Source organism: Erythrolamprus reginae, chromosome Z (genome assembly GCF_031021105.1).
Source record: "Erythrolamprus reginae isolate rEryReg1 chromosome Z, rEryReg1.hap1, whole genome shotgun sequence".
Taxonomy (NCBI): Eukaryota; Metazoa; Chordata; class Lepidosauria; order Squamata; family Dipsadidae; genus Erythrolamprus; species Erythrolamprus reginae.
The window spans coordinates 128,248,018-128,273,981 of NC_091963.1; the positions used below are offsets into that span (position 1 = coordinate 128,248,018).

General features: G+C 39.4%; 1 protein-coding gene across 2 annotated transcripts in view; it reads right to left on the reverse strand.

Moving 5' to 3' along the window:
• Positions 1–22,090, reverse strand: part of LOC139175878 (B-lymphocyte antigen CD19-like) — a 42,892-nt gene extending 20,802 nt beyond the window's left edge. The window contains exons 1-8 of one of the 2 annotated variants that reach the window (XM_070767241.1): positions 21,810–22,090; positions 20,836–21,084; positions 17,990–18,124; positions 15,604–15,900; positions 12,656–12,751; positions 10,519–10,567; positions 6,352–6,425; positions 1,854–1,964 (exon numbers count right to left, since the gene is read on the reverse strand). In XM_070767241.1, the coding sequence (XP_070623342.1) occupies positions 1,854–1,964; positions 6,352–6,425; positions 10,519–10,567; positions 12,656–12,751; positions 15,604–15,900; positions 17,990–18,124; positions 20,836–21,084; positions 21,810–21,918 (1,120 nt within the window). In that variant the 5' untranslated portion in view covers positions 21,919–22,090. Of the gene's footprint in view, positions 1–1,853; positions 1,965–6,351; positions 6,426–10,518; positions 10,568–12,655; positions 12,752–15,603; positions 15,901–17,989; positions 18,125–20,835; positions 21,085–21,748 lie in introns of both variants that reach the window. The other variant, XM_070767243.1, reaches the window with a different exon arrangement.
• Between the last annotated feature and the right edge of the window lie 3,874 nt (positions 22,091–25,964).

Consider the following 25,964-nt stretch of genomic DNA (forward strand, 5'->3'; position numbering starts at 1 on the left):
ATGAATAAATGAAAATAAATAAATTTAGAACATATTTAAACATCATAATTTACAGTCTTGTTCTTACAACCCTTGTTCATGCAGTTATGAAGCTATCTTGATGGATTGAGCTGTGTTAAAAAACTGCATTAACCTCACCTCTGAAAACATTTACTTTTTCAGAACTCTTGAGATGCAGATTCCCCTTCTGTGCTTTGTAGCGTTGGCTTCACACCCTCAGAAATTAAACCACAATCAAGCCACTAGCAACTCAAAGCCAGATCTTTAAAAGCAATTCATAGGATGTAGATAAAGCGTGATATCTCTCACGAGGCAAAAAGAAAACATCTACTGCAAACTCTGCATTGGTGTCAGGCACTGCCGCTGGCTGGTAAATGCTCAGCTCCACCCAGTGGCCCCAACCAGGTAGGGGTTCCTACTTACCGCCGCTACTAGTGCGGTGTGCGTGCAGCTCCGCATCGCCAGCATGCATGCACACGCGTCCCAGCGAGATATTACTTATGCACATGCACAGAAGCAAAATCTTGTGAGGACACACGCGCGAGAGTAATTTCAGCAATTTTATTTGCTTCTGCGCAAAAAAATGTTTGTTTGTTTGTTTGTTTATTTATTTGATTAATTAATTAATTAATTTGTATGCCGCCCCTCTTCGAAGACTCTGGGCGGCTCACAACAATAAAAACAGTACATGTGCACAAGCAAAATCTTGCTGGGATATGCGCACATGCGCACGCTGGCAACACAGAACTGCAAACCCAGCTCCATTTTTGCTACCAGCGCGCAGTGTGGTGCGTGCTGGGTAGCAACCTGATACTGGCCCGAACCCTATTGCAAATTAAGGGATTACAGGGCCATAAAAAGAAAAAAAGGAAGAGAAGGTGCAATGTTTTATTGGTATCTTACTTGATCATATAATACAGTATTACTGACCCCTCACATCCTGGACACAAACTGTTTCAACTCCTACCCTCAAACCGTCGCTACAGAGCACTGCACACCAAGACAACTAGACACAAGAATAGTTTTTATCCCGAATGCCATCACTCTACTAAACAAATAATTCCCTCAAACTTTTTACTAAGTCTGCACTTCTATTTCTACTAGTTTTTTCTCATCATTCTCATCATCCTTTTCCTCCCACTTAGGACTGTGTAACTAACTTGTTGCTGGTATCCTAAGATTTTTATTAATATTGATGGTTTCTTCATTGCTTATTTGTCCCCTATGACAATCATTAAGTGTTGTACCACATGATTCTTGACAAATGTATCTTTTTATTTTATGTACACTGAGAACATATGCACCAAGACAAATTCCTTGTGTGTCCAATCACACTTGGCCAATAAAGAATTCTATTCTATTCTATGCTATTCTATGCTACGCTACGCTATGCTATGCTATGCTATGCTATATTATTTGCTATTACTGTAACATTTCCCCATTTGTAATCAGTCTTTGCTCTTTATATCATTTGTATTATTGGCACTTCCTGTTAGATAGGTGAGTCTTTGCACTGACAGAACTTAGCAGAGGCGTGGCTTTTTAAGTCAAGAACTTTTATTCTGGCTTTTTATGCACCACTCCAGCTCAGCTTAAATAGAAGAGCGAACAGACTTCCAAAAGCCCCTTTTATAGTGTGGCTGCCAGACAGCCAAATAATCACAATGTTTTAATTTCCCGCTCTAAAGGCCTCTTGCGCTTAGCCAATCAGGCTTCAGCATCAGTTTTCCTGGCCAGTTGTAAGTCAAGGACTTTGTGGTTCTGGTGGGGTTGTAAGTCGAGGACTGAACACTTCCCATGTTACCAATTGCACACACAGTACCTAATTCTATGCCCTGCCTATCTGTACCTACCTTCCATCTTGAGGGTGTTGGGTAATATTTTTCCTTTCTGCAGTAACCTCTGGCCACATTGTGCACCCATATCTGGAGGCATGTTTTCATAGGCATCAACTTGTTCTATGACTAGAGAGAAGAAGCACATTGCATCAAAATATCTCTTCCAAAGGAGAATGTTTCAAAGCCAAATTAAGATACATGGTGCATAATCATTTGAAGATGCAACTTCTTGTACCATTAAGAAAAAAGTATTTTTTCAAAATGCTGCAAGACTTGGTATTTTCATCATATTTTATTAATCCCACCTGCCACTGCAGCAGCTGAAGAATCTAACCAAATATTCATAGAAAATAAATTCTGCTCATGAGAAAAATGTTCTGGTTCTGTCTATGAGAATGTTCCAGAACTTAGACATAAGCAGTGTCCTTATTATATTACCCACACAAAGAAGAGGGGGTCGACTTATGTTCCAAAGCACCTAGGAGCAGGACAAGCATGGAACTCACTACCATACTCTGTATTGTCATCTCCAAACCCCCAAAATTTTACCCTTAGACTGTCCACTGTTGACCTCTCCAGATTCCTAAGAGGTCAGTAAGGGGTGTTCATAAGTGCACCAGAGTGCCTTCTGTCCCCTGTCCTATAGTCTCTTTATGTTTTACTAGCATCGTGTGTATGAATACTATCATTTCTAATGTTTTTCTAATCTTTTATTCATGTATATTAATATGATTATATCTTTACATTCCTACATTATGTACTAGACAAAATAAATAAATAGGTAGGTAGGTAGGTAGGTAGGTAGGTAGGTAGGTAGGTAGATAGATAGATAGATAGATAGATAGATAGATAGATAGATAGATAGATAGATAGATAGATAGATAGATAGATAGATACATAGTAATGGGCGGAAGATCATTAAAGAGAGATCCAACCTACAACTGAGGAGAAATTTCATGATAGTGAGATCGATTAATCAATGGAACAGTTTGCCTCTAGAAGTTGTGGATGCTCCCTTATTGGAGATTTTAAAGAAGAGATTGGACAATCATTTGTCTGGAATGGTATTATGGTCTCCTGCTTGAGCAGAGGATTGGATTAGAACACCTCCAAGGTCCTTTCCGACCCTATTAGTCTATGTCCATGATGGCGAACCCATGGCATACATACCACAGATGACATGTGGAGCCGGCATGAGAGCCATCGCCCTAGCTCAGTTCCAGCATGCATGTGGGCACAGGCCGGCTGATTTTTGATTCACACAGAGGCTCTGGGAGATGTTTTCGGCCTCCAGGGGGCCTCCAAGGGTGGGGGTGGGCATTCATAACCTCCCCAGGCTCCAAGAAACCCTCTGGAGTCTGGAGAGGGTGAAAAATTGGCCTACTTGACCTACTGGAAGTTGGGAAATGAGCTGATTCCAGCCTCCAGTGGTCCTCCGGGGGCAGGGGTGGCCATTTTCGCCCTCCCTAGGCACCAGGAAAGCCTCTGAAGCAAGGGAAGGGTGAAAAACAGGCTTACCAGACTCACCAGAAGTCGGATAATGGGAGAGGGGCTCATGCACGCATGGAGGGGTAGGGCAACATGGGAGCGTAACATGTGCATGCGCAGGGGGGAGGGGTGCGAGGGGGCATTAAATTATGAGTGTGGGCATGCACTTTTGGCACTGAAGGGGAAAACGGTTTGCCATCACTGGTCTATGTCCCCATTTCCTGAAGAATAAATGCTCCTGTTGCAAGGTTGCTTCATTCATGATGTAACTGTTGGTGCAGGGTGCTTTCAAACCCAGCAATAGTCAACTACTGTGTTGTTGTTGTCATTGTTATGTTGCTTTTTTTGTTCACTGAGAGCTTCTGTACTGGAGACAAATTCCACCCTTGGCCAAATAAAATGTTCTGTTCTGTTCTACACTGCCTATGGCGGCAGAAAAGTATACTCGATTAAATAATTTTTGGCTGCACATCCAGTCTCTATTCTAACTCAGCAGGAAGAATATGGTTTCTGTCTGAACATAAAGCAAAGAGAGAGGAAAGAGGCTGGGGAGGGGCACCAACTTTGGGACCAACATTTAGCAGTTGAAAACACACAGGTTGCTGCTGTCATTCTCTGACTGCCTGCAGTGATTGCTTCATGGGATTAGATAACAGGGGAACTCGGGAGAACAGAATAATTCTCCCAGCCCCAGCAATATTGGGTTGCTAGCCAGTACAGACCACACTGTGTACCGGTAGTGAAAATGGAGCTTCGTATTGCCAGCATGCATGCATCCCAGCAAGATTTTGCTCCAGCTGTTTTTTGTTCTCCTCAGGCTTCAGGAAAGCTTCCTGAATCCTGGGAGAGTGAAAAATGGCTCAATGGGTCAACCAGAAGTTTGGAAATGAACTGCCAGTTTGCCCATTGGCCTGTTTTTGCTCTTCCCAAGGTTGAGGAAAGCCTCCTAAAGCCTGGGGACAGTGTAAAAAGGCCCAATCGGCCAACCAGAAGTTTGTTTCCAAACTTTTGGTTGGCCCATTGGCCCATTTTTCACTCTCCTCAGGCTTCAAAATGCTTTCCTGAACCCTGAGGAGAGTGAAAAACAGCCCAATGGTCCTATCAGAAATCTGGAGTTTTCAGTGAAGCCTGTACAAATGCACAGGGGCGGGGGACAACGTGGGGGGTTGTGTGCCTGTGGGGAGGCAGCATGGGGATTGTGCGCATGTGTGAGGGAAGGTCATTGCATTATGCGCACTATTGCACATGGTCAATACACAAGAAAACATCTCACAGGTGTGTGTATCTGTGTGTGTAAACATATTTTTGCTGATAAGTGAAAAGGAAGAATTTCAATAGAAAATCTATTATTATTATTATTATTATTATTATTATTATTATTATTATTATTATTATTAAAGCCAGAATAGAAAAATCAACAGACGATCCAAAGTGCAGACTCTGTAAAGAAACGGATGAAGCAATCAATCACATACTCAGCTGCTGCAAAAAGATTGCACAGACTGACTACAAGCATAGACATGATGCTGTGGCACAGATGATCCCCTGGAACTTGTGCCGGAACTACCATTTACCAGTGGCAAAGAACTGGTGGGATCATAAGCCCGAAAAAGTGGTCAAAAATGAGCAAGCAAAACTACTGTGGGACTTCCAACTTCAGACTGACCGAATTTTGAAGCATAACACACCAGACATCCTGATTGTGGAGAAAAAGAAAGTATGGATCATCGACATCGCAATCCCAGGGGACAGCAGAATTGAGGAGAAGCAGCTAGAGAAATTAGTGAAATACGAAGATCTAAAAATCAAACTGCAACGACTCTGGCATAAGCCAGTAAAAGTGGTCCCAGTGGTACTTGGCACGCTGGGCGCAGTGCCAAAGGATCTCAGCGGACATTTGAAAACCATCGGAATTGACAAAATCTCCATCTGTCAATTTCAAAAGGCTGCTTTACTGGGATCGGCACACATAATTCGCTGCTACATCACGCAGTCCTAGGTGCTTGGGAAGCTCCCGACTAGTGATGAAATACGAAATCCAGCATAGTGATCTCGTTTGCTGTGTTGTATTGACGTAATAATAATAATAATAATAATAATAATAATAATAATAATAATAATAATAAGAAGAAGAAGAAGAAGAAGAAGAAGAAGAAGAATGTATGTACCTAAGTATGTATATGTAAGTATGTTTTTTCCCCTTTTCCCATCCAAGTCAAAAAACTTCTGAAAGCAAGCTGTTCCACTGATTAATTGTCCCCACTGTAACATGTTTCTCCTTCGTTCCATGTTGGTTCTCTCCATATATTGTTTCTTGTCCTGCCTTCTGGTGTTTTGGTAAATAAGTTGACCCCCTCCTCTTTGTGGCTTCTCAAATACTGGAGTACTGCTATCGTGCCGTCACCCCCACCCACTCATCCTGTCCTTTTCTCTTCTCTAGCCAAACTTAAATCCAGCAACGGTTCTTCACATGTTTTAATTTTCAGGTCTTTAATCATTTTGCAACACTAATTCAGAATAATGCTAAATGTATGCGCCAAAGCGTTTTGTGTACCACACAACATAGTTATGTGAAACTAGAACCCCATTTACTACATGTCAATATAGGGGGTGGCATATACGGTATGTCAAATTAAATATATAAATAAATAACTGTTAGGGAGATAATTTTCCTACTGTAGATCATGCTTGGTTGGAGCCAGAGGATCTGCCAATTACTTCCCTTAATTTTTCCTGCATTAAATCTGTAGTGTGCTGTATTCCTAAAGCAACTTTCATTAGTATACTTTTCCACAAATTCCAGTAGCAAAAAATGCACAAAATGCACATTATCATGTTATTTTTTTGTATTTTTTGTTCTGTATTTTTTTATGCTGTTTGTTTTGAATTTATACTTACATCTGTAAATACAATATTTATGTTTGATTTTAATCAATAAATATTATATTTTTTTAAAAAGAAAAAGCACATTAGCATAATCTTGAGGAAGAATTTTATGAATGGAGGAAAGTCCTAATTAACTCACCATCATCATTTCCTGCAGATACCATAATCCTATTGGAGGCTGATCTTTTGTTCCGTCTGGCATAAAAACATCTTCTGGAAATGAGAGACACATAAAATATAAATGACATTAAGATCTGATAAGTTGTTTTTTCAGAGCACAAATGTGAAGGACATCAGATGCTCAACAGGTTGAGCCTCTTTGGGAGGGCAAATTGTGGTTATCACTCATAAGCTTCAAACAGTCCTCTGGAATAATGGTCACCAACTGGTGATCTGTGGATTACTGGCAGTGGTGGGCTTCCAAAATTTTTACTACTACACTGTGGGCATGGCTTATGCAAATTGGGTGCTCTGGGGTGGACCTCCTAATTTTGCTACCGGAACTGCGTTCCTGGCCGTTCCCGTAGGAGCCCATCACTGATTACTGGTGATCCGTGAGAAAATTTTGGTGGTCACCAGAAAAATTATTTGCATTTTTTATATTGCACTAAATCCAGGGTCCTCAAACGATGACCCCTGGGCCAAATACGTGCAGTGAACATTTGTGTTGCTGCAGAAAGTCTCCACCCTTGGGGTGTTTTCGTGGGGGCTGGAGGGAGGGGGAGAAATTCCAATTTGGGCTCTGCCTCAGCCTCCTAGTGCAGGGCTTTGGACGAAGGCTGGAGGAAAGTGCAGCAGATGGCAAAGAGATGGAGGATCTTGTTCCAACGGGACCGCATCATGGCATGGAACTGGTTGAGCATCTCAGCCGCTGAGGCCCAGGGTGCTGGTACCTGGCCTTGCACTACTGCAAGTCTTCCCTCTGCTTGGAAAGCCTATGCTCCTAGTCCTCAATGAGGTGCTTCTGCTGACCTTCCTTCTTGGTCAAATCCAATTTGAATTGAGGCAGCAGTTTTGCCAACTCTTTCTCATGGTGGCCGCTTAGCTCCAACAACTGCTTCCTGTTGGGACCCTAAGGAGCTCTGGCGGGCAGGCAAAGAATGGCTGGGAGAGGAGAGGTGAGTAGAGGCTAGAGAGGCATCCTTTGATGTGAATGGCATTGAGTTGGCCGTGCCCACTAAGTCACATGGCCACCTAACCACGCCCACCTATTTGGTCATTTGGCAGATCATATTAGCGGTCTGCGGGATTTAAAATTATGAATTTAGTGGTCCCTGAGGTCTGAAATGATTGGGGACCTCTGCTCTGGAATACTATATATCATGACAATTATCACTTGGGCCATTAGGGGAGAAGGCCAGAGAAAATATCTGGGATCCTTATTGGGCCCCATATGAAGCAGGGAATTGAGATACATGCAGTATCAACCTTGAAATGTCTGTCCTCTTCTCAGGCTCATTAAAACCATTTAATTCAGAACCTAAAATTATATTACTGTATCAATGTGATTTATAAAATTAAAGAATCTCCATTAATAGTTATAGACTATTTTTTGTAAATGGGCTGTAATCGAAGAAGTACTATTTCTGGCAACTGTTACCTCAGAAAATTGGAGGCAAGCAGCTTTGGGGAAGACTGTGGCAGAGACCCATAGGGTCATTCAGGGTCGAGGATCAGATTTGAACTTGAGTACCATGCTTAGACAGCATAATCTAGACAGCACACTAAAAACCAGGGGCATCACCCTGCCAACAAAAGTGCATATAATCAAGGCCATAGTTTTCCCAGTTGCAATGTATGGCTGTGAAACTGGACTGTCAGAAAGGCTGAGCACCAAAGAATTGAGGCCTTTGAACTATGGTGCTGGAAAAGACTCCTGTTAATTTATTTTATTTATGTATTTATTTTATTTATTCTTTGTCCAATATACAATACATATGGAAGAGAATAGACATTAAGTAATATATATATAACGATAGAAGGTAAAAAGAAGAGAAGTAGATAGGAGGGAGAGAATATATATGATAAATGAGATAAGGAAAGACAATTGGACAGGGGACGAAAGGCACATCAGTGCACTTATATACGCCCCTTACTGGCCTCTTAGGAACCTGGAGAGGTCAATCATGGAGAGTCTAAGGGAAAAGTGTTGGGGGTTGGGAGTTGACACTATTGAGTCCGGTAATGAGTTCCACGCTTCGACAACTCGATTGTTAAAGTCATATTTTTTACAGTCAAGTTTGGAGCGGTTAATATTAAGTTTGAATCTGTTGTGTGCTCTTGTGTTGTTGCGGTTGAAGCTGAAGTAGTCGTTGACCAGAAGGACGTTGCAGCATATGATCTTTTGGGCAATACTTAAATCTTGTTTTAGGCACCGCAGTTCTAAGCTTTCATGACCCAGGATAGATAGTCTATTTTTGTAGGGTATTCTGTTTCGAGTGGAGGAGTGAAGGGCTCTTCTGATGAAATACCTTTGGACGTTTTCGAGAGTGTTGATGTCTGAGATGTGGTATGGGTTCCAGACAGATGAGCTGTATTCGAGAATGGGTCTGGCATAGGTTTTGTAGGCTCTAGTCAGTAGTGTGAGATTGCCAGAGCAGAAGCTACGTAGGATCAGGTTAACAACTCCTTGGACTGCAAGGCGAACAAAGCAGCCAGTTTTGGAGAAGATCAACCCTGACTGATCTCAAGAAGTCCAGACCCTGAAGATGAAACTCAAATACTTTGGCCACCTAATGAGAAGGAAAAACTCACTGGCGAAGAGCCTAATGGTGGGAACGATTGAGGGCAAAAGAAGAAGGGGACGACAGGGAATGAACCGACTGGATAGAGTCACTGAAGCAGTAGGCGTGAGCATAAATGGATAGTAGAGGACAGGAAGGCCTGGAGGAACATTGTCCATGGGGTCGCGATGCGTCAGACACAACTTTACAACTAAAAACAATAACAATCATGCTAAGACCTGGCTTTTCCGACAGGCTGGGGCCATTGATCTTATGGCGGTAACCAGCAAGATCTGACCATGAATGGTATGCAGGGGTTTAACTGTTTGTATTGTAAATTGTTTTAAATCTGTTTTAGAGGTTTTTGTACTATTATTGATGTTTTGTATTTTTGCTGTGAGCTGCTTAGAGTCCCTGGGAAGTTGGGCAGCATAGAAATTGATTGATTGATTGATTGATTGATTGAGTGAGTGAGTGAGTGAGTGAGTGAGTGAGTGAATGAGAGGATGGCATTCCAAGAAAGAGGGGACGAACATGCCAAGGACCGAATTTAATCTAATTTAAATCAATGACCTTAATTTAATTGACACAACAGCATGCCCAAGGAGTTGCTGATACAGTTCTAAAGAGGAATCATTGAGTCTGTCATCTGCACCTCTATAACTGTCTGGTTTGGTTCTGCAACCTAAAAACACAGACACAGACTTCAGAGGATAATCAGAACTGCAGAAAAAACTATTGCTGCCATCCTGCCTTCCATTGAGGACCTGTGTACTGCACGAGTCAAAAAGAGGGCTGTGAAAATATTTACTGACCTTTCAATCCTGGATACAAAACTATTTCAACTCCTACCCTCAAAATGACGCTACAGAGCACTGCACACTAAGACAACTAGACACAAAAACATTTTCCGCCCAAACCCCATCACTCTGCTAAACAAATAATTCCCTTAATAGTGTCAAACTATTTACTAAGTCTGCAACACTATTACTACTCGTTTTTCTCATCATTCCTATCACCCATTCCCTCCCACTTATGACTGTATGATTGTAACTTGTTGCTTGTATCCTTAAGATTTTTATTAAAATTGATTGTTTCTTCATTACTTATTTGACCCCTATGACAATAATTAAGTGTTGTAATTCACGATTCTTGACAAATCTGTATTTTCTTTTATGTACACTGAGAGCATATGCACCAAAGACAAATTCCTTGTGTGTCCAATCACACTTGGCCAATAAAATTATACTATTTTATTCAATTCTATTCTATCTATATCTGGGCACTGTTTAATAATTTCCTTCTTCTGCCAGGCTAAAAAATTTAATCTGCTAAAGACTTTTGACTTTTTTTCCTGCATGCCAAATTTTCAAGAATACTGTACAGCTTAAGCACGTATGCCTTAGTCTAAGTTCAAGTCTATAAAACATCTGGAATTTTACCATTAGAGCTCACTGTCTGCCTCTAAAGTTAATATAAAGCCATTCCTTCATATTTTTTTTCTCTCCTGTTACCCTTTGTCTCTCTTGTACAATTTTCTAAATTAAGAGCACAATTCCCACTATTACATTCTGAATACTTACCTCCCGCTATGACTCATCAACTTCTTTTGTTTCCTGCGAGTTCGGTTGACTGAAACAAGAAAGGTTGACAGAGAACATTTCAAATACAGGCAGTCCTCAACTTCCAACAGATCATTTAGTGTAAGCTTTCGTAAGCTTCTTAAAAACCACCTCTGCTGCCAGGCATGGGGGAACTGAGATACTCTTTCCCCCTAGGCCTTTACAATTTTATGCACGGTATGTCTGTCTGTATGTTTGGTTTTATAATAAGGGTTTTTAACTGTTTTAATATTGGATTGTTATATGCTGTTTTTATTACTGTTGTTAGCCGCCCCGAGTCTACGGAGAGGGGCGGCATACAAATCCAATAAATGAATGAATGAATGAATGAATGAATAAATGAATGAATGAATGAATGAATAAATAAATAAATAAATAAATAGCCTCTCATAATTGTAATGAAAAATGTGATTTATGACTACTTTTCACACTTCTGGCTGTTGCAGTCCCCATGATCACGTGATCACAGTTCTGATGCTTTGCAACTGGTTCATACTTATGATGGTTGCTGTGTCCCAAGGTCATGTGATCACCTTTTGTAACCTGACAGGCAAAGTCAATGGGGAAGCCATTTTCTTTTAACATCCCTGTTAATAACTTAACAACTGCATTGATTCACTTAACAACTGTGGCAAGAAAGGTTGCAAAATGGGCCAAAACTCACTTAACACATGTCTCACTTAACAACGGAAATTTTGGGCTCAATTGTGATTGTACGTCGAGGACTACCTATAAAGAATTTTCTTCCCTGTAGCAATTTTGACTCACTAGTGTGGTGTTTCTCAACCACAGTAACCATAAGATGTGTGCACTTCAACTATAGAATTCCCCAATCAGCAACGTGTTAAAGTTGCTGAGGTTGAAAGACAATTCAGTAATGCCACGGTGGTGAACCTATGGCATGCGTGCCATAAGTGGCAGAGGAGCCATATTGGAGGGCATGTGAGTAGTGATGGGCGAACCCAACAATGTTCGGGTTCGGCAAGTTTGGACGAACTTTATGCAAAATTCGGCCAAGCCCGAACTCGAACCCGAACAGGGAATCCCTCCCACAAAGAGATTCCGGGGATGGAGCTTTGACATCACCGGCAGGTTGCTAAGGACGCCAAGGTGATCACTTCCTGGATTCCATGGAATCCAGGAAGTGATCACCTTGGCATCCTTAGCAACCTGCCAGTGACGTCAAAGCTCCGAACACCAAACACGACCCTGAACTTTGAAAAAAATTCGCGTTCATGTTCGGCAGACTGAACACCACAAAATTCGGTATGGACCCGAATTGTGCGGGTCCGGTTCGTCCATCACTACATGTGAGGCGTTGTCCTATGTCAGTGCACATATGTGTGCTGACCAGCTGATTTTCAGCCATGGGAGGGCCGTTTCACTCCGTAGAGTGTAAAAAACTGCCAATGGGCAAACCAGAAGTTTGGAAAAACAGACTTCTGGTTTGCCTGGTGGACTGTTTTTTGCCCTCCGGAGGCTTTAGGGAAGCTTCCCTGAAGGCTCTGAAGTGTGAAAAACAGCAAACAGGCAAGCAGAAGTCCATTTTTCCAAATTTCCGGTTTACCTCTTTGACTGTTTTTTCACTATCCCGGGCTTTAGTAAGGCCTGTGTGCATGCGCGGGGACAGAGGGATTGTGCACATGTCCACGAGCAAGCATGGGTGTATGCATTTGTGTGGGGAGGGAATGGATGTGGACCCATGCAAGCATGCTAGCACACACCACCTTTTGGCACATGAACTGAAAACCATTTGCCATCACTGATCTAGTGTGTCAAAGAGGGAAAAATTTATCTGAAGGTTTCATATCCCAGGAAAAATAGATAAGCAAAGTCAGTAGGGAATACAGATTCACTGAACAACTATGTTACTAATTTAACAATTGCATTGATTCCCATAACAACTGTGGAAAGAAAAGTCATAAAATGGGTCAAAACTCAACTAACAAAGGTCTCACATAGAAACAGAACATTTGGACTCAATTGTCTACCTGTATTAATTTATTAGATTTAACTTATCGGACATAGCAGAATAAATTATAGGAAATATTTAACCATTCATTTCATTTATTAAGCTTCTGAATGTAAAGATACATACCTTGCCGGAACTTTACAAAGCAAAAAACAGAGCCAAGGCAAATAATCATGTATCCCATTGCTACAGACCAAATCATCCAATGCCAAACAACTTTGACTGGGATGGAGGGGAAAGAAGAAAAAGATGTGATTAGGCCTTATTAAAACTCAATTCAATGATATTATTATTATTATTATTATTATTATTGTTGTTGTTGTTGTTGTTGTTGTTATTATTATTATTATTATTATTATTATTATTATTATTATTATGTCAACACAACACAGCAAATGAGATCACTATGCTGGATTTCATATTTCATCACTGGTCGGGCGCTTCCCAAGCACTTAGGACTGCGTGATGTAGCGGCGAATTATGTTTGCCGATCCCAGTAAAGCGGTCTTTTGCAATTGACAGATGGAGATTTTGACAATTCCGATGGTTTTCAAATGTCCACTGAGATCCTTTGGTACTGCGCCCAGCGTGCCAAGTACCACTGGGACCACTTTCACTGGCTTATGCCAGAGTCGTTGCAGCTCGATTTTTAGATCTTCGTATTTCACTAATTTCTCTAGCTGCTTCTCTTCAATTCTGCTGTCTCCTGGGATTGCGATGTCGATGATCCATACTTTCTTTTTCTCCATGATCACAATGTCTGGTGTGTTATGCTTCAGAATTCGGTCAGTCTGAAGTCGGAAGTCCCACAGTAGTTTTGCTTGCATTATTATTATTATTATTATTATTATTATTATTATTATTATTATTATTATTATTTAGATTTGCATGCCGCCCTTCTCCAAAGACTTTTATTACAAAAGCAAGAAGCAGGTTTTAGATAATGCACAGTAGATAAATCAATAATGCTATTAATGATTAAATAAAAACTGCAACCAATAAATACAAGTATATACGCTTGACAATAAATCTGTTTGCATTCCTTCTATTTGAAAGAAGAAAAGATATGTCTTCTAAGAAAGTGCCTGTTATGCCATTTCTTGTATTAAACATAGCGATACTTTTAAAAAATCAAATACTGGTGGAATCCATTGGCCATAAATTTTTTAAAGCATGTTTTCACTTTGCACGGTATAAATAAACATTAGGCACTGAGCATTTCAGATTTTAATTTTTTAAATAAAGTCTCCTGTTTTGGGGGCTGGATGTTAGGCTTATAGGCTGTTACCACTCTTTTAGCACCTGATGAATTTTTAGATGCTAATGAAAAATCCGAGCACAAAATACCAATTTCAGCTTCAGTGTCATTCATAGCTTGTTACCTGCCTGCATGACAAGGCAACAAATGTAAAGGAATAGTTCTAGGTTGAGGACTAACTGTTTTGTGTTTTTTTGGGCAGATTTTAAACCTCTGTGATACGTAGCTCTTACTTAGAACTCCTTATAACGATATATTTACATAATTTAAAATTGGCTTGTCAAAAAATTATTGTTTTATCTAGATTTCTAATATGCTGTAAGCCGCCCTGAGTCTCAGGAGAAGAGCAGCATATCAATCAATCAATCAATCAATCAATCAATCAATCAAATAAATAAATAGTGTATGATATAATATTGAATGAATCAATGAATGAATCAATGAATAAATCAATGAATGTATCAATGAATAAAATGTATATACGGTGTTAATTAAATAATGTAAGTTACTGTATAGAGAGCAGTGTTTCTCAAGCTTGACAACTTTAAGATGTGTGGACTTCAATTCCCAGAATTCCCCAGGTTGACAAACACTGGTTTATAGTGTAAGGAAAATGGCTTGATAGAAATTTGCATTTTAAAGTCCTAACATTTGGAAGCTTGCTCAGGCAGATATCTTCCTAATTCACATGAGTATAACAATCAAGGGGGTGGGAGAAATAAAATGAGACTTGCAAGATTCTCAGTAAAAGTAATATTAGGCTTCCTATAGAGTTATTTTCCCACTCTAGTCTTTAGACTGCCACTTGGAAAACTATTTTAGCATATAGATCCTATAATCCTTTCTTTAGATGTAGATCAACAGTTTTCAATTAGTGGACATATGGCCTTCTGAAGACTTCAGGATACTTCAAAAGTCCCAGTAGTGAAAAATATGTACCTGAGAGCAAGAACATCTGCTGAATGGCCCCAAAAATGCAAAGTATATTATATTGCATATACAGTATTCAGTGATGGACTCCTACAGGTACACAGAACCAGTAAAAAAAATTGATTTTTTTTCTTTTTTTTCCCCTTCTGGGCTCTGGGTATGTTCTTCCTATCACAGTAAATGAGGCTGAATGTGTATAATTTTAGAAGAGCTGTGTGTGTATGTGTGTGTATATGTGTACATACACATACAGTTTATATAGTAGATAATGTATATTTTTGTGTGCCTTTGTGTAATATGTGTGTACACATATGGCATATATACATAGAATTAAATAGTATATTTTGGATGTTCAGTAATAGTAAATAGATAGGGAAATTGTACCTCTTTGAAGTGAGGAGAGGCCAGGCACCCTAACCCTTGACATGAGTGATATCAAGTTGGTCAACTTTAAGACAGTCATATGACCTTTAATCCACCCTAGTCACATGGCCAGTAAGCTACACGCACAAAATAAGCCACTCCCACAGTGCGGTAGTAAAAAAAATTGTAGCCCTTCACTGCACATGTATTATTGATGTCAATAAATACAGCAGTTACTGTCCTGCGTTTGTATCCAGTAATGCGACAATGATGAGGAGAGGGTGGTAGTACCATAGGAGAAAAATGAGGTTGGAAGGGGGCCATTAGATTTTTTTAAAAGATTGAGAAACTCAGATCTATATTATAGTTTCTAGAGACTGGTTTATAATTTTTTCAAAAACAACATCCGAAATAATTCCTTTGGATTTTATAAACCTGATGGCATTTTTAAGTTTATACTAACTTATATCCAAACACATCTTTCCCTCCCAAACACATCTTTCCCTCCTACTTAGAGCCGCACCTGTTTTTGCTATCACCTCTAGCTGAAAATAGCGTGTCTGGTTTTTCCATTGGCAAGAATAGTTCCCAGCATCTTCAAAGGTTACTCTTGGGAAGATCAAAGAAACAAGACTAGCATTCATATTCAGTGAGTAGCGCACGGAACGTCGTATTGTCATATTAATCAGGACTATATTTTGATCTGATGAATCATGCTGAATCCAGAGCAGTGTTCCCTCTGTCCAATTTCTATGCATTGGGGCATCACAAGAAAAATATTCAGGATCCATTTCTAAATGAGGCAGGTCTTTCTGGAGTGCTACGGAAAAGAAAAGGACAATTTTACATTAATTCCAGTTATGAAACCTGAAGGCATTTTAAATTCTAGAGGCACTTTGGCTACACTTCCGATAGCTCAGAAATTTAAAGAGTAATGATTCTGTTTAGAAGAAGCTTTAATTTTCCATTAAAAAAAAGCAACTGAAATTAAAATACTTGTAAGGTTCATTCCATGGCACCGGACCAGATTATCTCAGGGACCGCCTTCTGCTGCACGAATCCTAGTTAGGTCCCACAGAGTGGGTCTTCTCCGGGTCCCGTCAACTAAACAATGCCGCTTGGCGGGACCCAGGGAAAGAGCCTTCTCTGTGGCGGCCCCGGCCCTCTGGAACCAACTCCCCCCAGAGATTAGAATTGCCCCCACCCTCCTTGTCTTTCGTAAGCTCCTTAAAACCCACCTCTGCCACCAGGCATGGGGGAATTGAGATACCATTTCCCCCTGGGCTTTTACAATTTCATGTGTGGTATGTCTGTATGTATGTTTGGTTTTTTATATTAATGGGGTTTTTAAATCATTTTTAGTATTTATTGGATTATTATTGTACATTGTTTTATTACTGTTGTTAGCCGCCCCGAGTCTCCGGAGAGGGGTGGCATACAAATCCAATGAATGAATGAATAAATAAATAAATGGATGGATGAACGAATGAATGAATGATATTTTTATGTGTCCTATGTCATCTTCATGTAATAGACAGACTTTTCAACCTTTAGGAATATTTTATTTTGGTAACAAAAATGTGATCACATTCAGGCCCCCCCCAAAAAAATCAATTTAAAATTATCAACCTCTATTGAATTTGATTATACAGATGTTTGCAATCTGAGCTATAGCAGTTTATTTCTCCACTTAAATAATGCCAATTCCATTCACAGATGCTATTTATTATTTATTTTATTATTATTATTCATTAGATTTGTATGCCGCCCCTCTCTGCAGACTCGGGGCGGCATACAAATCTAATAAATAATAATAATAAACTAAATAATAAATAGCATCTGTGAGTGGAATTGGCATTTGCTATTCAATTATTTCCCATTGCTTATCACTCTTTAGTAATTAAAGGAATTATCTTCCATCTTCAAACCTTTCATTCCAGAGGTGAGTTGCTCCTGGTTCGGACCCGTTCTATAGAAATGGTAGTGGGAATTCATCCCCCTCACTCTCTGAACTGGGAGTGATCACTGCCTGGCCACTCTCCCAAACTGGCTCTCACGGCGGCGCCATTTTGTTTTTGGGTTTTGTGCATGCAATATGTCCTACCTGTTAATGACTACTTCATCTTCAAGCACAATACACAAGCATATAATAGATACAAACTTAAGGTAAACCGCTCCAAACTCAACTGCAGAATATATGACTTCAGCAACAGAGTGGTCAATGCCCGGAATGTACTACCTGACTCTGTGGTTTTACCAAATTTTTACCTTTTGACTGTCTACTGTTAATCTCATCCCATTCTTAAGAGGCCTGAAAGAGGCGCACTAACGTGCCTACCGTCCCTTTCCTAATGTCCCCATGTATTGGTAACCATGTCATGCATTGATCGCTATGTTAATGCATTCATGCATTCACAATGTTTTTGCTTTATCCGTAATCTCATATATGCTTGACAAATAAAAATAAATAATAAAAATAAGCAATTAAACAATATTAGTTGGGGGGGGGGGGAGAGACAACAACTTACCTAGATATATGGATTACAAACTTAAATCTTACCAAACACGAATTCATGTAAATCCCCTCACACTATTTCCAATCCCATACAAATTTATACTTCTTCCCAATTCATTTTAGTCATCGCCTTGCCCGTGTGGTAATAGAAAGATTATCCATCTTGTTCCCCAACGAAAAATGGAAATCAGCTCTAATTCGGCCTTATGTGGGGTGAAATCATCTAGGGCTAGAGAAGCAGGAAGGAGTGAAAACACTGGTGCGTTTGGAGTCCTTGCAGAGGAATCCTTGGAGACTCCACCATCACCCCATCTTGGAATTCCTGAAGACTTCATCTGGCTGTTCTCTTGTAATTAGCTAGGGGATTATAAAGAAGCAACTCTGATCAACTCACTGTGTGGTTCTGCTTCCTTGTGGCTGACATAAGGGAAAGAGCTGTTTGCATCTGAAAAATTGCCAGTACGATCTTCATAGTTTTCTTTCTCATAGGCTTTCATTTTCTCTTGGATGTTATCAGAGTCATCTCCACCTGAAAAAAATAGCTCCAGATAAACCATCCAAAGTCATTGGAAATGGGTGGCATATATATTTGATGAATGATTATTATGCTTCATCGCACAATTACTAATATGTAATTCAATTGGAGTTGGCATTTTTAGCCGTCTATTGAGTCCTTACCAAAGACCTGGGATAGGCAGATGTTATTATTATTTACTTGGGCCACTTTATTTTCAGTACAGAAAATCTTTTACCAGCCAAACATCTTTCTCTTCTATCCCTCTAATTATGTTTCCTTAAGTGGTCCCCTATGCATGTGTTGGACTGTTATGTTCACCTTATCCTATAATCATTTATTTATTTTATTTATTTATTAGATTGGTATGCCGCCCCTCTCCGAAGACTCGGGGCGGCTAACAACAATAAAAAAGACAATGTAAACAAATCTAATATTAAAAATAATCTAAAAAACACCAATTTAAAGAACCAATCATACATACAAGCAGACCATGTAGAAATTCTAAAAGCCTAGGGGGAAGGGAAAATTTCAATTCCCCCATGCCTGACGACAGAGGTGGGTTTTAAGGAGCTTGCGAAAGGCAAGGAGAGTGGGGTCAACTCTGATATCTGGGGGGAGCTGGTTCCAGAGGGTTGGGGCCGCCACAGAGAAGGCTCTTCTCCTGGGTCCCCCCAAATGACATTGTTTAGTCCAGTGATTTTCAACCTTTTTTGAGCCGCGGCACATTTTTTACATTTACGAAACCCTGGGGCACATTGAGCGGGGGGGGGGGGCTAAAAAAAGTTTGGACAAAAAAATTCTCTCTCTCTTCCTCCCCTTCACTCTATTTTTTTCTCCCTCCCTTTCTCTTCCTTCCTTCCTTTCTCTTCCTTCCTTCCTCTTTTTTGCTCTCTTTCTCTCTCCCTCCCTCCCTCCCTCTATGTCTTTCTCTCTCTCTCCTTCCCTCCCTCTCTTTCTCTCTCTCTTGTTTTCTTTCCCTCTTTCTCTCTCTCTTTCTTTCTCTTGTTCTCTCTCTCTTGTTCTCTCTCTCTTATTCTCTTTCTCTCTCTCTCTCTCTTTCTTGCTTTCTCTCTCTCTTGCTTTCTTTCTCTCTGAGCTTCGCGGCACACCTGACCATGTCTCGCGGCACACTAGTGTGCCACGGCACACTGGTTGAAAAACACTGGTTTAGTCGACGGGACCCAGAGAAGGCCAACTCTGTGGGACCTAACCGGTCGCTGGGATTCGTGCAGCAGAAGGCTGCATCCATTCATCCACAATCAAAAGATTTTATTTTAGCCTTACAGATTGAAAGGCAAAGTATTATGGGATATAGTCTTAATTTGTGCACGACATTGTCAATAACAGCAATACCATCTGAGCCAGTGATGGCGAACCTTTATTTCCTCGAGTGTCGACAGAACGTGTATGCGCGCTATCGCACATGTGTGAGTGCCCACACCTGTAGATTATTATCAATTATTGCAATGATATGCACACATATATTGCGAATAAAGCATTTCATTATTCTGAATTATTTAAAGCATCATAATTATTATATATCTAAGGAAAATGTTACATGCTTGTCTGGCTAACATCAGAGGTCAAACCAACCAATATTGGATTAAAGAAGCTATGTGCTGGACAGAGACAACTCACCCCTCTTGATTAAGTTTAAGGAAATAATTGTCTAAGTTTATGTTGACTTTAGGTAGTTGATGTCCTTCTGTTTGTCTGGTTAATTAAGATGCTCTCCTGTTTATTTAGCTATCTTTGTATTCTGACAGTATGTCACATATTAACTATTTATGTTGTAACTAGGTTAAGTTAAGAATTAATGTTTTATATTTGTACACACAAGAAACTGATTATAAAAGAATAAACTTGCAAGTCCAGACTCATGACACACAGCATGATCCCAGAGAGAGGGAGAACTTGCTTCTCAACATGAGACAGCTCTGCTCAGCCCAGAGAGATATTTCCAACATGGGCAAAGCATTCTAGAAACCATGTGTCTTTTGTCTGTGATTTCCACATTTCTACACACACCCATAATTCAATGCCTAGGGAGGGTGGAAACAGCTTCCCATGCCTCTCAGAGACCATCTGGAGGCCGGAAACAGCCTGTTTCCCAACTTGGGCCAAGTAGGATCATATTTCTCCCTCCTCAGGCTCCAAAGGCTTCCCTGGAGCCAGGGGAGGGTAAAAACGGCTTTCCCCATCCCTCCGGAGGCTCTCTGGAAGCCAAAATTGCCCTCCCAGAGCCTCTGAGAAAGCCAAAAATCAACTGGCTGGCACACCCAGTGGAGCTAATCTAGGGCAACGGCTCATGTGCCAGCAGATATGGTTCCGCGTGCCACCTCTGGCACCTGTGCCATAGGTTTGCCATCACTCATCTAAGCAATTATCATAATAATTCTTCTTCCATTTGTTTATTATTAAATATACCTTTCTTCCAGGAGATTCCATACAGATATTCAAGTTTTCCCTATTAAAATCGGCTCTGGGAGATTGGGTTGGATTGGGAAAGAGACGGCTTAATTGGTCCCAAGACTGTTTAGCTAGATTCTTCTTCTTGGATTTATCCCAAATGGGGTCCTGACTGATTTAGACTATAATCCTAGTCATCCCCCAGCCAGCAGGGTCAATGTGACTAGGGATGGTGGAAGTTCAAAGTGAGGGGTGGTGGGAGCTAGGGAGAACATTAAATTCTGTAACTACTTTTCATAAATTACAATACTTACTGGTTCTATTTGGAAGCAGATGGTGGGTTCCTGACTGGCCATTCCAATTACAAGTAAACCAAGTGGTATTTTGCACAACAGTTCTGTAGATTGACAAGCCCCACATAGCATTAAGTCTTGCCTCTGGATGGTGGTACCCCACATTTACATACAGCAATTCATTCCTTTTTGGACCAAGCCAGACCAGATATAAGTCACTTGAAGTCAGATTGGGATCCAGATTGCAGGACAAAGAAACTTTCTGGGATTCTGGAATGTGAGATATAATTATTAAAACTTCCTTTTCTTTCTAGGAGCAACTTTTTTTCCTGATTAGTGTTTATTTCTTCATCACAATGAAGTGTTCAACAAGTCAAATAAAAATAACAATTCTTTCAAAACAAAATAAATTAATAATAACACTTAAACCCTAATTGTTAATATCAATTCAAAAAGGAAAAATTTTAGTTAAGTTTCTCAAAAAGAATTCAGTTCTATATTTAAAATGTAGCCATTTAAAAAAAAAATAAACAAGCTAGAATAAGGTTCAAATGACAAATGGAGCAATTTGCATAGCTTTTAAAAATTAATAATATCTAAACTAATGCTGGGTTTGTTTTTTTATTCCAAATTTGATAGTACCTGATGGTTTCCAAAAACTGAATTTTAGATCTTCAATTTTTTTCTGAAAATGGCCTAAAATAATACAGAATATTATCTATATACTGCATTTAAAAAAACAGATCTACAACCTAAAATACATGACATAGCAGGAAAAAAGATAATGGGGGTGATAAGAAATGCAAACAAATCTAGATTTTTAAAAATCTCAACCTTTTGTACTTGCAAGCCTCAGATATTTGGTTTGGCAAAGGAAAAAAAGGACACACATTGTTTTACTTCTACACTGTTGACTTTCTCAAAATATACCTACCTGTTAGTCTGAAATCTGTTACCAACTAAGTTTCCAGTTTTCAACCATCTACAAGACCCACCTGTGACCTGGATCACTTGCAAAGTTTCTTTGGGTGTTTCGGTGGCCGCTGTCCATTGGTAATGGTAGGAGAGCCATAAGAGAACCAAGTAGCACAGAACGGGGGCCATAATTGCCTTCTTCCTGCTAGCTAAAAGAAGGCTCAAGCAAACCTAAAGGAACAGCCACACCAGCAACAGTTTTAGCAAAAGAGACTGCTCTGAAGCGTGAATTCTTCATTAAACTCCCCTGAGAGCTGAATGGTCGCCCCAAGGGAGAAGAGAAAAAGTAGAAAAATAATTCCACCAAGCTCACGGTAATTGAGAGTGTAAACTTTAGCGCCTAATGTCTATGCAAAGTTTACTTCTGTATTTAACATCTTTTGTACATTCAAACAAGCCACGGTGGCCTCTTTAGGAATTAAGGGTCTGAGTTCCCAGGCCTGTACATTTCGTCTCTTGGGGGTTTTTTTCCCCCTTCCTTGAGGGAAATGTTGATCTTAAATAAACTTTGAAAAAATTGGGGCACTGCAGTTTCAGTTGGGTTCTCTAAAGCAGGCAGAGGTCAAAACGAAACAGAAATCTTTATTAAGGTTGTTCACATTAGAGTACTGTATTTGATGAGATAATCAGTAATGAACTCAATCTGTATAGCCTGGAGGACAGAAGGGAAAAAATATTATTTTACTGAAAGAGTAGTAGATACTTGGAACAAACATCTAGCAGACGTGGTTGGTAACTCCACAGTAATTGAATTTAAACATGCAAGTGCACTAGAGTGCCTTCCGTCCCCTGTCCTATTGCTCTCCTATATATCCTAAACCTTTCTTCTATTCCTATATCTCTTCTTCTATTCTTTCATAGATATATTTTACTATGAGTATCTCCTCTATAACCTTCATCATGTATTTTACTATGTGTGTGTATATATAGTTATATATATATATATATATATATATATATATATATATATATATATATATACATACACATATACATATATATATATATATATATATATTTGTTTTCATAGATTTTCACGGGTATATGTATGTAGATTGTTCTGAGTTCGGGTTTTGCCCCGTGTAATATTTTGAGTGTCTATGCGACGTTTCGGTGAAATCACATTCACCATCATCAGGCTGAAGTTATAAGCTTCGTGCTGCTGTAAATATAGAATTTATATCTATATTTACAGCAGCATGAAGCTTATAACTTCAGCCTGATGATGGTGAATGTGATTTCACGGAAATGTCGCATAGACACTCAAAATATTACACGAACTCAGAACAATCTACATATATATATATATATATATATATATATATATATATATATATATATATATATTTGTTTTCGTAAATTTTCACGGGTATATGTATGTAGATTGTTCTGAGTTCGGGTTTTGCCCTGTGTAATATTTTGCATGTTTATGCGACGTTTCGGTGAAATCACATCCACCATCATCAGGCTGAAGTTTCCAAGCTTCGTGCTGTTGTAAAATGGACAGCACGAAGCTTGGAAACTTCAGCCTGATGATCACCTCTATCACCTGTCATAGCCAACCTCTATATGGAATATTTCGAAAATAATGCTTTAGAGCAAGCCAAATACAAACCCAAACTTTGGCTGAGATATGTTGATGATACCTTTGTAATTTGGCCACATGGTAAAGAAAAACTAGACAATTTCCTCACTCATCTCAACAGCCTACACCCCAAAATACAGTTTACTATGGAAACAGAAATCAATGATCAACTTCCCTTTCTAGATGTACTGGTCTATAAAAAACCCAATGGCAGCCTAGGACATACTATCTACCAAAAGAAAACCCATACCAACCGTTATCTAAATGCACACTCACACCACCACCCCGCACAAATCACCTCAGTGGCCAAAACTCTCATCACCAGAACCAAACGCTTAGCTGACCATGAGCACTTAAAAACTGAATTGAACAAACTCAAAGATGTACTAATTTCTAATGGATTCAAAGAGAAAACAATAACAAACCTAATCAATAAAGAGACACCCCCCAAAAAACAAGATCAAGAACAGGACAATGGCACCACCATCCTTCCTTACATCAAAGGCACCACGGATAAAATTAGTAAAATTCTACAAAAACATAACATCAAAACCTCATTTTGCACTAACCAAAAAATATCTAATATCCTAAGGAGCCCCAAAGATAAAATCCAATTAGAATACCAAGGTATCTATGAAATCCCTTGCAAAACATGTGCAGCCACATACATTGGACAAACTAACCGAAGAGTGAGCCAGCGCATGGCAGAACATATGAATGCAGTCAAGAAACAGGAGAAGACCTCCTCCCTTGTCCAGCACATTAAAAGAACAGGGCACGAAATTGACTTTGAAAAAACTAAATTACTCCACAAAACAGAGAATTTATATAAAAGAATCTCTCTAGAAGCTATTGAAATTGAAAAAAGATCTTTTTGTTTAAATAAACGGGATGATACCTCACGTCTGCCAGAGATTTGGAAACCAGCCTTAAACAAAATAAAAACTTCATTATAATCAATATGTCAATCCTTTAATTATTATGATTTTAGAATTTTATATTTGGAAATCAGACTTAAACAAAACACTTCATAATCTTCATACCATTCCTTCTATAACCATGATTACACCAACCAATCAGATCACGGAAGCATAGTCACCCAATCTATTTGCTACATTCAAAGCAAATCTCCACCCCCACACTACATGCTAAGAAGGAATGTCAGTTGCTAATATTCATTTGCAAAAACACAGAGATTGGAACTCCAGCCTGATGATGGTAAATGTGATTTTACCGAAACGTCGCATAGACATGCAAAACATTACACAGGGCAAAACCCGAACTCAGAACAATCTACATATATATATATATATATATATATATATATATATATATATATATATATATATATATATATATATATAGATTGTTCTGAGTTCGGGTTTTGCCCTGTGTAATGTTTTGCATGTCTATGCGACGTTTCGGTGAAATCACATTCAGAACTCAGAACAATCTACATACATATACCCGTGAAAATTTACGAAAACATATATATATATATATATATATATATATATATATATATATATATATATATATATATGTATTTACAACAACACAAAGATTGGAACTCCAGCCTGAAGATGGTGAATGTGATTTCACCGAAACGTCGCATAGACATGCAAAACATTACACAGGGCAAAACCCGAACTCAGAACAATCTACATACATATACCCGTGAAAATTTACGAAAACATATATATATATATATATATATATATATATATATATATATATATATATATACCTGTATATATACACTCACTAAAATTCTCATTGTGTATTGGACAAAATAAATAATATATTCATCCTAAAATAAAATACAGGAAATAGTATAAGGGCAGACTAGATGGACCATGAGGTCTTTTTCTGCCATCAATCTTCTATGTTTCTATGTTTCTATAATTATTAATTATAGTATATAATTTAAAACAGCATTTTTACTCCGAATGTTTGTCCTTTCAAACTGTCCATCCATAAAATATTAGTTTCTGTCTTTATAATCATGATAGTCATTGCAGCGATAGGAATTTTAGGGACATTCTAGGACAGTGATGGCGAACATTTTTTTCCTCGGATGCCCAAAGAGTGTGTGTGTGTGCTATTGTGCATGCACGAGTGCCCATAACCATAATTCAATGCCTGGGAAGGGTGAAAACAGCTTCCCTCGCCCCCACAGATGCCCTCTGGAGGCCAGAAATGCCCTGTTTCCCAACTTCTGATGGGCCCAGGAGGCTCATGTTTCACCCTCCCCAGACTCCAAAGTTTTCCCTGGAGCTGGAGCAGGGTAAAAACACCTCCCTTATCCCCCCCGGAGGCTCTCTGGAAGCCAAAACACCTCCCAGAGCCTCTGTGTGAGCCAAAAATCAGCTGGCTGGCACACACATGCATGTTGGAGCTGAGCTAGGGCAATAGCCTGCATGCCAGCAGATAGATAGATTTGTTTGTTTGTTTGTTTGTTTGTTTGTTTGTTTGTTTGTTTGTTTCATTGATTGATTTGTATGCCGCCCCTCTCCGTAGACTCGGGGCGGCTAACAACAGTAATAAAAAACATCATATAAATCCAATACTAAAACAACTAAAAAACCCT